Source organism: Falco cherrug, chromosome 13 (genome assembly GCF_023634085.1).
Source record: "Falco cherrug isolate bFalChe1 chromosome 13, bFalChe1.pri, whole genome shotgun sequence".
NCBI classification, from domain to species: Eukaryota; Metazoa; Chordata; class Aves; order Falconiformes; family Falconidae; genus Falco; species Falco cherrug.
The window spans coordinates 19119079-19132159 of record NC_073709.1 but is presented as its reverse complement, the minus strand read 5'-3'; the positions used below and the strand labels follow the sequence as shown (position 1 = coordinate 19132159).

General features: G+C 45.6%; 1 protein-coding gene across 6 annotated transcripts in view; it reads left to right on the top strand.

The window, feature by feature from the left end:
• Positions 1-13081, top strand: part of EPAS1 (endothelial PAS domain protein 1) — a 116085-nt gene that overhangs the window by 32910 nt on the left and 70094 nt on the right. The window contains exon 1 of one of the 6 annotated variants that reach the window (XM_055726167.1): positions 3856-4318. The exons of 4 other annotated variants lie outside the window; for them this stretch is intronic. In XM_055726167.1, the coding sequence (XP_055582142.1) occupies positions 4293-4318 (26 nt within the window). In that variant the 5' untranslated portion in view covers positions 3856-4292. Of the gene's footprint in view, positions 1-3855; positions 4319-13081 lie in introns of those variants that run through there. One more of the 6 variants, XM_055726165.1, reaches the window with a different exon arrangement.

The window sequence follows — 13081 nt, the reverse complement described above, 5'->3', positions numbered from 1 at the left end:
AGGTGCAGGCACACACCTGTAGTTATAAAAGAAGGCATGAGTGAGTGTGACTGGTTGCACAAGGAACAGTACTCCACCGCACCCCCCCACCCCTAGTTCAGGCATCTTTTCATACCTTCATCTCAGTAGTCCCCACTTTCTCCCGTGGACCTTTTGTGTTTTATCTAGCTTATAAATATATCTCTTTCCCTGCTAATAAATTAACCTGAAGTTTGATATTTTTCTGTCTCATTTGCTGTCACGTGTAATAAATGTGCTGTGGCTGTAGCTTATTCTGGTATGAGTAAGGGAAGAATCCTGTCCCTTTCCTTCAAAGGATCAGCTCTGTTTCAGTAACAGGGCTCTCCTTTCTCCCCTTCCCTTTCCCATAATGTCATTATTTGTTATTACAAGTATCAACCTTTTGCTGTCATCCTTTCTTGCAGTATTGAGGAGCCAGAAAAAGAAAGAAGCCAAACAGGGATCATTAATGAATCTGAAACACTTAGCCCTCACAATAATTTGTTTTCAATAGCTGCTTTTAATTTTAATAATAATGCCTCCCCTGCAAGGGATTGAGTATCTGTGTTTTCTTCTGACTATGCTGGAGCATTAATTGCTGAACGGTGTTGAAGTTCTGTATGTTTTACCAATACTCTTCAGCCAATACAGGTGCCAGTAGCATGCATACATAAAACAGTGTACTAGAACTGATTTCACTTCAGTCATGATAGCTATGCGCATTCAAACTGGTGCAAGTGCTGATTTGGATGGTTGATTACATACATATGCATATCCTGAGAAAAACAACAATGTAGCATAATGACTGGTGCTAAATCAGGGGTGTGTTTCAGAATAAATGGCAGTAATCAGGAGCTTGCCTGCATCTTGTTTGGGTGATGGGGTGTTCCTGCCTGGGAGCACCAGAAGGGTGAGCTGAGCGCTGGGGCCCAGTCACTACAGTCTGCAGATTTCCTAGTTTGTCAGTGTATTTTAAACTTGAGGGGGGGTTGTGAAAATTGCACATATGCCACCGTTTGATTTTTGTAAGTCTTTTGTTTGTTTTTTCCCTAGAGCCTAGTCCAAATGCAGTTAACCCAAACACAGTCAACCTAAACCCTTCAAGAACCCACCTGCTATTCCGACAGGTATCAATGACTCTTTCTGAATACCTCACCTGAAGTTTGCTTTCTAGGAAACCAAAAACCTTCTAACCTTCTGTTCCTATAGCATCTCTAGAATAATTCACATAGGAACATTGTGGGTCGTCTCCTGTAATTTCCAGAGCAGAGTGGATGACATAACCACCTCTATTTTCTCTGACCACTGAGGGTAAGGAAGCTCCATCTGCTATGCTGATTCTGCTGGAAACCTCTTAGCAGGGGGAAAAAAACAGAAGCTAACCTCTGCTAAGGTCAGCTCAGGCAGTTTCCTGGATACTTTTTCCCTTTCCGTGAGCTTTTCTCTGTGTTACACCTACTAAGCTAAGTGTAAAATGTAGCAAGCACAAGATAAAATGGAAGGAGTAACATGGGAATATGAAAGGGAAAGAGCCCTTCCAATGGTGGTAGTAATTGAGAGGACAAACTGTGCCGGCCGTCAGTTTGAGGGCTTTCTCGGCTTTCCTGGTAGTTGTAATCTCCTGCAGATTAAATAATGCACGTTTGTAGAGTGAATGCATGCACGGTGTGGCTCCTATCGAAGCTTCTGATAGTCCAAGATTAGAGAAAGTCCACCTTAGGGTGGATACTGCTCTTAATAAATATTGACTGACTGTAAAGGAGATCAAAACAGGAATGCGGTGCATTTGAGAATAAAATTATGTGATTCTCTCTACTGTTCTCCAACAAGGAGAAAACTTTCTCTGTCCCTGTAGGTGCCATGGGGTCTCTTACTGTCACAGAATACATCAAGTAGAATGACAGTGCTATTAAAGATATACTTGATCTTTCCTTCCCTGAATATTCCCTGAAAAGAGAGGGAATTAACTGAAGTAAGCTCTAGAAGACAGGCCATTTGTTTTCCTCACGGTCAAGATGGGGAGCTCAGTTGCCAGAAATAATAGTATAACCAACTTTAGGAACTGAAGTTGCAAGGGAGCTTGTAAGAATTACTCAGTCTAGCTTGCTTCACCTTCCTGACGAAGCAGCAAGACTGTGGTTTTGCTGGGTATTGACCTGTGCTGATGCTGAAGCCCACCAGTCTGTGTCCACAGAGCAGGAGAGGTGGTGGCTCTTGAGTGGCACTGAGATGTGAATTCTCCGGTTGTCAAAACACCTTCAGGCCCCACTGGTCAAGAGAGCAAGAGATTCAGACTGTTGATTAGCTGAACTATATCCATGTAGGCAGAGCCAACAAGAGCCAACGGGCTAGATGTGAAATACTTGAAAATTTTGGAGTGGTTTAGATTTAGTCAATTTGAATGATTTTCCTGTCTGATTTTTGAAGGCAAGTTGTTTATCCAAGTGAAGTGCTTTAAGATACAGCAAGGAGTATTGACATCAGCAGAGATCAATGAAGGACGAAGAAGTCTATTTAATCTAGGAAATGAGTGACTTGGCTCTTTGATCCTATTGCATTCTCCTATTCCCAGAAGGTTAAATTTAGTCCTGCATACACAAATTCTGTTTGACTAAGTTTACTTAGGTTTTAAATATTTGTGGGTTTCTTTTGTTTAGGTTCTCTTGTATAACGAGAAAAAAACCCACAACTGTTACCACATAATTAGGCTGTTGCTGTGTAAGCATGTATAGCTCTTTTCAGACTTGAAGCAGAATATGCATTTCTTTAAACATTCGTATTGTATAAAAGGAAAAAACCCACACCCTCTGACCCATTGTACACAAACCAGCCTATGAAATAGCATAGGGAAATTGCTCAGCTTTGAAGAGCAAGAAATAAATCTAGTTTAGCTCATTTTTGCCTGCAGTACTTCTATTTGCCAGGAGTGCTGGAAAGTAGATGCAGTTTAATGTAAAGGTGTGTGTCTTGGTTTGAGATGTAAAAATCTAAGTTAAGCCTTAGAAAACCTGAGTATAAAACAACGTCTGAAAAATTCCTGCAATCCCTTGTTTAGCAAGGTTAGTTGCTTTAGCGTAAATTAAATAAAAATCAAAGTGAGGGTTGGTTGGTTGTTGGTTTTTTTATATTGATCTTAACTGCAGCAAACCGTAGCAGGTGCCAGCAAGGATGAGCTTTGGCACTCCTCACCACAGACGTACTTCCCTGTGTGTCACCAGCCGGGAGTTTTAAAAGTGCGTGAGCTGAAATAACGCGGTGTGACACAGAAAATAAAATAGGAAGAGCAGGGCGAGGCGGGGAGCCAGAGGAGCGGTGCCCCGAGCTTCGAGCATCCCTCTAATCCCGGCCCCCACCGCCCTCCCGCCCCTCTGTGCGGGACCGGTGCTGGAACAGCGGGGCCGGTGGCCCCGCACACCGGGAGTAGCCCAGTGCGTCCTCCCAGCGCTAGCAGCGTCGTTACTAGTTTTTAATTTTGATGTAGTTGTGTAAATGCCCCCCTGCCTCGGGCCGGCCGGGGCGCCCCGGGGCGCAGGCCGGGCCGCTGCCCTGTTCCCCAGGATGGGAGCGATGCCGGGGGCGCGCCGGGGCCCGAGCGGCACCGCGGTGGCTCCGCGGCCGCGGGGCAGGTGCCGCCGCATTCCCCACCCCTAAGACGGCACAGCGATGCGCTAGGAGCCACCGGGGCAAAAACACCGGGAGGGGGGGGGGGGAGTTAAACAACTGACACGCCCTCCCCCTCAAAACAACCGGCGGCGGACGGAAAGGCTTCCCGGTGCCCGCGGGCGGGTGCCCCCACCGCAGCCGGAGCGGTGCCGGTGGGGCCAACGCAGCCGGAGCGGTGCCGGTGGGGCGGGGGCGGCCCCGCTGACCCCCCGCGGCGCCGCCGGGCAGGCCGGTGCCGGGGGCGGGGAGGCCGGGGCGCGGCGGCGGCGCCCTGCCGGCCCCCATTGGCGGTGGCAGCGGGGCCGGGCCGGGCCGGGGCCGGGGCGGAGGGGGCCGGCCCTGCCCCCGCGGCCGGCGGCGGCCCAAGGTTTAAAGTGAGAACTTCTGCGGGCGGCGCCGAGCCGCACAGCCCGCTGCCGCGCCGCTCCTGCCCCGCCGCCTTTCTCCCCCGGGCGGGCCGTACAATCCTCGGCAGTGTCCTGAGACTGTACGCCCGCCTCGGGGGCGACCCGGCCGAACCGGACCCCCGCCCCGTCCCGTCCGTCCGCCCGCGGAGCCCCCGCGTCCCGCGGGCAGGTGCTGAGCCCGCCCCGGCCCGAGAGACGGTGCAGGAGCCGGCCGCCGCCGCGATGACAGCTGACAAGGAGAAGAAAAGGTGAGCGGGCAGCGGGCGAGGCTCCGGGCTGCTTGGGCCGCTTCGTCCTCCTCCTCCGCCGGCTGCCCCCGCGGCCGGGCTGTGCCGTGCCGCCCCTCGTGGGGCCGCGGCCGAGCTCCGCGCGGGCGGCGCTGCTCGCCTCCCACCGCCGCGGCTGCTTTGAGAGGGCTCCGGAGCCTTTGCGGGGCCAGCAGCTGCGGCGGGCGCTCGCTTGCCCGGGGCCGGCGGGAGAGAGGGGCCGCGGAGCCGCGCCGGGCTCCATCGGGGCAAGCCCGCGCCCTTCTGCTGGGGGAAGCGCGGCGCCGCTCCCGGTTGCCCAGCCGAGCCGAGCCGGGGCGCGCCTGCCCGGGCGAGCTGCCCCCGCCGGGCGGCACCGCAGCGAGCAGCGCCCCGGCGGCCGCCGCGGAGGCGGCCCCGGTCCCCGCGTCCCGAGCGGGAGCCGCCAGCCGCAGCGCAGCGGAGCCGTCCGGCCCCGGTGGGGGCTGCGGCCGGGCAGGTGCACCTGTCGGTGCGGGGCTGCCGCGCTGCGGGGTGGCCGCGGCTCGCGGGAAGGCAGGGCTCGGCGCCAGCTGGGACCTAGTCACTGGGGGATGATTTTCCAGCTGAGGACAGGGGTTTTGCAGGTAGCGCGCTCCGTGGCTGAGACCGCGGGGCTGGCACCGTCCGTCCGTGTGAGCGCTGCCCGCTGCGGTCCCTGCGGCCGGTGCGGCCCCGGGCGGGCAGCGGCTGTCCCGGCGGGCGGGGGGCTCGGGGGGCGCTGCGTCCCGCCGCTTGCTGTCCTCCGAGCATGGTTCAAAGCTGGATGTCCCTACTGCCTTAATGGACCTTCCAAAGGGAATAAACCTAACTGGCTAGGTTTTTTGTAGTTGCTTGAAGGAGCGTGTTTTTCTCTTGGCTCTAGGGATAGAGCGTCAAAATAAAACTCGCAATCCCGAACACAGCCGGTACAGGTGGAGATTAAGTAAAGACTTATCTAGTGGTGGCTCCAAGCCTATAAACAGCTCCTGTGGAGGAGGGAGGGCGCTGACACGGTGAAGGCTGCGCAAGTGAAGGAAGGTCCACGAAGTCTCGTAAGAGGGTATTTACCCCGTTTGTTTTGCGTGGCAGGCAGTCACAAGGCTGAGCCTGTTATTGGCTCAGGTCGCCGTTTTGGCTATAGATTGCCTTCATAAACCGTGTGATTTACAGGTTAAGAATTTTATCTTGTTATTTGTCACGTGTACCTTCCAGTCAATGATGCACTAAACTTTAAACACTGGTTTTTGGTTTGTATAGTAGTTCATTTTTTATTGAGTCACCTTATGACGATGTAATAGGGGAAGTATTGTAGTATAAACCATACGTTTTCCCATGTATCTAGCCTCAGTTTATCAAACGCTAATGTACTGAGGTTAAACGATTGCCTCAAGTGTGTTTTGCTGTAGGTATCGATCTTCTGTGCAGAGTATAAAAGGTGTACGTTTTGTGTCCTTGTGCATTCAACGAGAGTAAAAAGTTACAGTACAGTATGATGTATTTATAAAAATGTGTTATGGTAGTTTATAGGAATGGGAAGAATGAAATAGCAAACGTATTGAAAATACACCGCATTCATTGTATCACCTCTGTCTAACAAGGCAGTCCTAATTTCTCCAGGTTTAACCGCTTGTTTCCAAACACGGTGAGAGACTGAGCGCTGTCTGGTCTCGCAGGACAGCACGCTGAACTGCTTTGTAGAAATACTCTTCAGGTACAACGTAGAAACTTCACAGGACTAAAGTTTGAACACTAATCCTGACTCTGTCACTGATTTTACGTAAATCTTGTGATATTCCAGTGACACTTTTCTGTCTGTCTCACAAGTAGGCTAATTGTTATCTGGCTCATGGGATTGTTGTGCAAATTAATGTTTATGAAAGAACTGGGAGAGTATCAGGTGAGGGATTTAAGACAGCTGGCTTGTGCCTCCCTGCCTGCTTGAGTATGTACGGCCCTGCTGGTGATGCACCCTAGATCGCCTATTGAAATAAGGTTGTGTTTTTTCTTTAACTTTCCAATAATGTTATACAATAGATTTATTACCTTGAGTTTAACAGTTGCATTATTTGCTTGATCTCTAACCAGATATGCAGCTAGGAACTCTAACCTGACTCGCTAATAGCATTTATAAATCACTTTCAGCAAGAATAGGTGGTGGGGGTAATCTGGTTTACTAGATTTCCAGGCAGCTCTGGAACATATGTTTAGAGGAGCAGTTCTCTGACTGTCAAACAGATGCTCTATGGGAAGATAATCTTTGATTCTTTTAATGGTCCATTTAAGTTGAAGAGCATCCTCAGGTTCTTCTTTGAAGCTCTGTCTGTCAATAGAAAAGAGCAGTTGCTTTCTTTGGAACAAAATGTTACAGCACTTTCAATAGGCTGCTTTCCCACATTTAAAGTTAGTCCAAGATACTGAGCTGAGACTAATATCATTATTTTAACTCAACTGAAAAAACCCCAATACATTATCTATGCAGTCTGAAATACAAAATCTGATGTTTCTTAGAATACCAGTAATTAGAAACTGGGGAAAGGAGGAGTAAAAGGGTAAAACATATTTTAGAAAAATCATAAAAGCTAGGGGAAAAAAATACCTGTGATCACTGTGCAGTACAAATAGTAGATATGTCCCGGATTAATTAGGGCAGTCTTGCAGAATATCTTGGTGTGTTTTTTGATTATTTAGTCTTCATGTATTTCTGAATTATTTGAGGGACATAGTTGTTTGTTAGGAATGGATGGTGTGTTAAATGGACTGCTCTGGATGGACAACAAGGTATGCTTGAGAAAAGTTTGAAACCAGGTTCAGGGCAAATCAGGTACCACTGAGCAGGAGGCATCAATTGGCTTCACCTTTTCAACTGTGTTCTTTGGGGATTTTTGTGTTTGTTTTCCAGTTGTATGAAAAATAAACCCATTCTGCAGCTCAGGGAGATTCTGTGCTAGCAGTACCCATATAATTATACAGTACTGTTTTGTCACCCTCATGATGTAATGTTATATAAATCTGTTTAACTTCTTCTGGTCCAGATAGTAAACAAACTGGATTCCTCCCAGTTGTTGACTAGGTAACTGACTGTTCTCAATGGCTCTTTCACTTTGGCCTTTACTGGATATTGAGCCCCTCTAACAAGACACTTTGTGACTCAATTTTTGCTGACCTGTACTTCAGGAGAGTGATTCTGCCAAGCTGAGGTCACTTTTGGCCTCTCCTGCTCAGGATGAGGAAACGGTCCTGACGGCACCGTTCTCCAGAGCTCAGGTAGTCGCTGGCTCCTGGTGGGTGTAATTTGGAGGCTGGGAAATGTGAGTGTTAAACTGCAGGTTTCAGGAAACGTATGGTCTCAGTTTTGTTCTACCCAGTATGCTTTCTGTTTTAATGTATGTCAGTATTGCCAGGTACGCTACCTCTGGACTGTTCCTCTGTGACGGTGGTGAATTAGATGATCTTGTCTAGCCACTTGCCAATGCAGGTTGTTCCTTATATTCTTGTAAACCTCACTTCGTGTACTTCAGCTGATGAAGCTTTGAACGCTTTCCTGTGCAGACTGTTGGTAGATTACTTGCCTATGTAAAACAAACGAACATTTTTGTTATTGCTCAACATCTCCCCACACATAGCCCGGGTATTTAATTTACTCCTGCTTGCGTCTGTTAATATCTGCCCTTACAATTTTTCTTATTTGGAATTATCAAAGGAAACTTAATCTCCTGAATTCATGACAAACAACCTGTTGAAACTGGCTGTGTAGCACATATTTATGGTATGTTAACATAAAGCAGCTTGGACTTACGTTTCAGCACCAAAAATGCAGGCACTTCATAGCTTGCAGGTCTTCTAGAGTTGACTCTGGCCACTTGTACTCATTGTACTGTGGTTTTGCCCCTTCTGGTTTCTGCATTCGCTGCCCTTTCTATATTTCTGTGGATGTGGAAAGGGCTTTTCTACCAGAGGGTGGCCCAAGGGCACATGAATGAGGAACGATGAGGCTGCCTGTGTGCCTCCCTGTCTCCCTTTGCCTGCAACAGTGCGAAGCAGAAGTGGGTTGAGCTCTGGCTTGGCGTCCTTGTCTATGGGAAAGCTTGACTTCTGCTGCGCAACTGCTGTGGCTTCACCTCTATAGAGCCAAAGCATTTGAGCTTAATGAGGGCTGAGTGGCTTTCACTGTGGGAGCAGGGTGCAATGCAGGTGCTTCCTGGTGTGTACTGTCCTCCCGAGGTTACCAGGGCTTCTAAGGATTTGTGCTTTGCAGGAGTGCTGCAAGGGCTGGCTCTGCTGTGTTTAGCACTTAGCCCAAGAGCAAGTTAAAAATCTAATACCCCTTAGTATGCAGCTCCTTTCTGCATCATCTCTTTTTCACTTTGTCTTCTGATACCCATCATCTTCTGTCATGTATATCTTGTGTGGGTCATTGGGAATATCTTGCATACAGGAGGTGCTCTGATAATAGGAGTTTTGGGGTTATGCTGCTAATTTAGGTCACCCATCATGAGTATCAAAAATGAGTATCTCTGCCTTTCTGTAGTGTCTTTTTATTATGGTGCATTCACAAGCATTAAGTATTTTTGTTTTCAGGTTCTATTTAGGAGCTGCTGTTAGGTATGGTGGGGGCAGAACTTGTCAACTATGGAACTTTTTGCTCTTATTTTCAAATGGATAACCTTTTTAAAACTGAGAGGATAAACATTAGAGTAAGGAAATGAGCAATATAAGGACAGGTTGTATTTTAAAACAATTTTGGATATCTGGAATGGTTTTATTCCTCTAAAGCTATTTGTGAAATGCTGTTCTGTTAATTACTCCAATAGTCATAGTCTTATGTATAACTTAGTAGTTATAAATACTTTTACTTCTAGTAGCTGGCACAAGGTTGACAGGGCCCTTCTCTCAAATTAAGAGAAAATGCAGGTACGGTTATTATGCAGCTGGCATTTTTTTTCTCATTTATCATTCTTCTGTTCATTTTCTTAAAAGGCAATACAATAAAGTAGTTATCTGCTAAGGATAAATCTTGACAGCTTATATAAGAAAAAATAACTGCTTTCTTAGATTTACAAGGCTACTTTTCATGGAGGGTCTTTCTGAAGTACATAAAATGGGAAACTGTATTTTACTGTGCATTTGGAAAGTAGATTAATGAAGTACATTAGGCCAATTGGCTGATAAATAGCTAATGTTCCAAAGTAACTCTCATTTAATTGTGCTCTTTACTTCTTGAGCTCAGATCTAATTAGGATTTTGGTTTTTTCCTCTGTGACTTTATTTATATCTAGAAAATGTAGTTGAAACAAAATCTACCATAATAAATTCGATTAAATGGATGTATTTAGGTCTTTAAACAGTTAGACTTGTAATTTAATTTATTTGACTGTTATTACAAAGAGTTTGGAGTTGCGTAGCATATCCATTCTGCTTCTCTGTCCATTGCATTACATGACGCAGCAAATATTCACTATTCCATTCTATAGAAACTCATGAAATGTTTTGCCAGACAAGAAGCAAAGTCGTTGAATTTTTATGTTTGATCTTCAGTCAAAGAGCTGCCCTAGTCTTGACCCTTCCTCTGTGTGCGAATATGTGGAATCAGCAGGTTTCTTGGATTAGGGGAATGTTTAGGGTGTTGCCTCCAAAAAGATTGTCTGAAAAAATTCAGAAACTTTAGAAATGTTTTATGTTAGCCTGTGGGTGTGCGATTAATACTGGCTTATTGCAGCTTTATGAACAAGTTTTGTGCATCTGGGCAGGAGGAAAAAATACTTCCTTATTTTGATTCTGCTCTCAAGTGGGACAAAACCAGGATACTACAGTTCCGTAACGTTTTTCATTCCTAATGCAAATATGTTGAACCACCCCCAAGTTACAAATACTTCTTCCTTCTGCTGTGTATGTATTCATATAGTGCTCTGCTTTCAAACAAACATTAAGTAGCATACGTTTTAATCTCAAGTATTTGTGCAGTATCTGTAGAACCAAACTGACTGTTTTCCAAAAAGGTCTCAACAACTTATGGGTGTTTCCAACAAGATACAGGAGAAGTATCCCTAATGCGTCCCTAAAAATGTGTCTTGCCTGTGCCTGGCTACGCCTCCAGCCCCTACTTCTTGAGGTCTGTCCCTAAATCCCAGCTGTGACCTACATGAATGAAAACCCCAGGCCAGAATGCGGACAGGCTGTAAAGCAGGATTGTGATGGAGAGAACAGCCGGGCTCTGGCCATTTATGGGATTTGGCTGGGATTTGTTTGTTTGGTATTTTACTATATCATCCATAAACTCAAGAGTTATTGCCCCACCGTGATCTTAAGATAACTTACAGCAAGTAATACGTCTCCCCAGCTATTTTTTCCAAACTCAGCATAGTGGTGATTAAGTCACCATCGCTCTATAAACACAGTGCTCATTTTATGGTGTACCAACATGAAGGTAAAGTTAAAAGAACGATGATTCCCCCATGGGTATCTGCTTCAGTCCTTCAGACCTACAGAAAGAAGGATGCATTTATGAAACAGCATCATCTGCTATTTCTTACCGATCAGGGCTGGTGTCAAAACTACCTTAAATTTCTTTGAATTGGAGGAAAAAAAAAAAAAAAGAAAGAAAGAGAGATGAGTTTCTGCTGGGTCCCGTCATGCTGGTGTGGCTGTTAGCTCTTTCCTGCTGCAGGGAGGGTTGCGCTGATGACCAATATATCCCATGAGATGCTGTTTCTCACCTTCCATGCTGATGTGCCCATGACCAGTTTTAACACCTTAGCTGTCTTGTTGCTTTTGGCATGGGCACTATTCCTGGAAGCTTGAGCCATAGCAGAGGGAGAGGTGATGGTACACCCCCAGCCTTGGGTCCCATGCTCTACTGGGTTGTCCTACTGTGGTTTTTTTTCCTTTTTTTTTTTCTTTCCTTTCTTTCCTTTTTTTCTTTCTACCCCCACCCCCCATCCCCTTCTACCACCCCACCCCCCCTACAGAAAAGCTGTAAGTGCCGACTTACAGTGCAGTCTGTTGTCTGTCTCAATTTTTTTCCAAAAATCACTCATTCCCTGTTGCTTTGACTTCCTTCTCCACAGCCCTGACAGATTAGAAGGCTGGAGCACTGCAGCATCCCTTTATATTTGAAGTACTGTGTACGTTCAACTACTTTGACAAATAACATTTTGAAGCTAGAGGAGTGTGAGCAGTCTGACTGTTTCTTTTTGTTTCAAGAAATTGTGTTATCTAAGGAGAGGCTAAAATTAGAAGTGATGTGGGGAGGTTTGTGTGTGTGTGTTATGTTTTGGTTTGGTTTTTTTTTAACTGAGCAACTCTTTTAATGGATGAATCATATGGGTGTAACTTATGGCACTTGATAGCATGCAGTCTGTCTGAAGGTATATGTATAATAAGTCCACCAGGATCATTTAGAAACTACCTCAAACTACTGAAATGTGAACTTAATCTACTGTAAATATTTGTTACTCATTATCTAATATATCAAAATACATTTGGTTTGAGTTACGCAAATGAAGGTAAGATATAAGGTGTGAGTTTCGAACAATGGGTTACTGACCATTAGAAGGAGCTGCAGATGCAGTTGGTGGAGCAAATATTTTCTGTAAAAGTAAGTATTTTCTTGGAAAATAATTTTCCAGAGCACAAGGGAAACAAGAGCTTATATTGGAATAAAGTGTGGGGATAGTACTGAAAAAATGGTCGAAACATTTGGAGACTGCTGAAACTTTTTAGATTTGCCTTCATTTTAATAAACTTTCTGAATTCCTGAATCTAAAACTGGATGTATTAAATTTTATTTGGATGACACTTAAGTAATCTTTAGCCTCTTTTTAATTTAAAGATATTCCGCCACGCCCCCCCCCCCCCCCCCCCTTTCTTTTCTGGTGTTTGACTCAATTGTTTTTTTTCCCTCCAATGATCTTTGTTTTACCAAAAGCCATGAGACACACACGTTAATCTAGTTTGGTGGCTTGACCTCAATCAAGTGCCTGTCTTTCAGAAAGCATCTTTTATCTGCTAAACTAAAATATTAAGTATTCCTTTTACACTAGTCATGAAGTCCTCATCACCCGAGTCCTTGAACTCAAAGCAGTCCCAGTCTTTCAAAAACTGCAATTGGTTAAACAAGTTACCAGTTCTGATGAAAAAGTTTAGTCATCTTTGGATTGGGTTAGGCAGGAAGGGTGACTTGGTGATGACAAAGGTCTTCTCCAGCTTTGGTTATGTGAACAGCTTTTTAAAGACTGTTGTATAATTGAAAACGTGGCAATAAAGGCCTTCCCTGCCCCACATAACTGGCTCCTGATATGACAAACAAGAAAGTCAAAATGCGGGAGAGATGAAAACAGCATGTTGCAGAATTTCTACCTTTGTTGTTCAGAGTCACATTCTTGAAAACCTGTCTACATGTCGTGAGAGAGAATTCTTTGCCTTTCCCAGGAAAACTGTTGTTTTAAGTAACAGGTATTGTTATGTCTTGAAATATAGTAATCCCAGGTGATATACACCTTTGGCCTACTACATGCATTTTCAGTAGGTAGTCATCATCTGAGTCCCTTGGTATATATTATTTATACACAGAAGGTGATTTGCTGAGCAATGAAGCCAATGCGATGGCCTGAATAAGTTCCATGAAATCTAAAAATGTGCCCTATTGCTTTTCTTAAAAGGGAAGGTTGCTGCTAATTTGTAGTGTCAGAGGCCTTATGAACTTCTTAAAATCTTTGCATGGGAAAAATCCATTAAGAGCTCTGAATT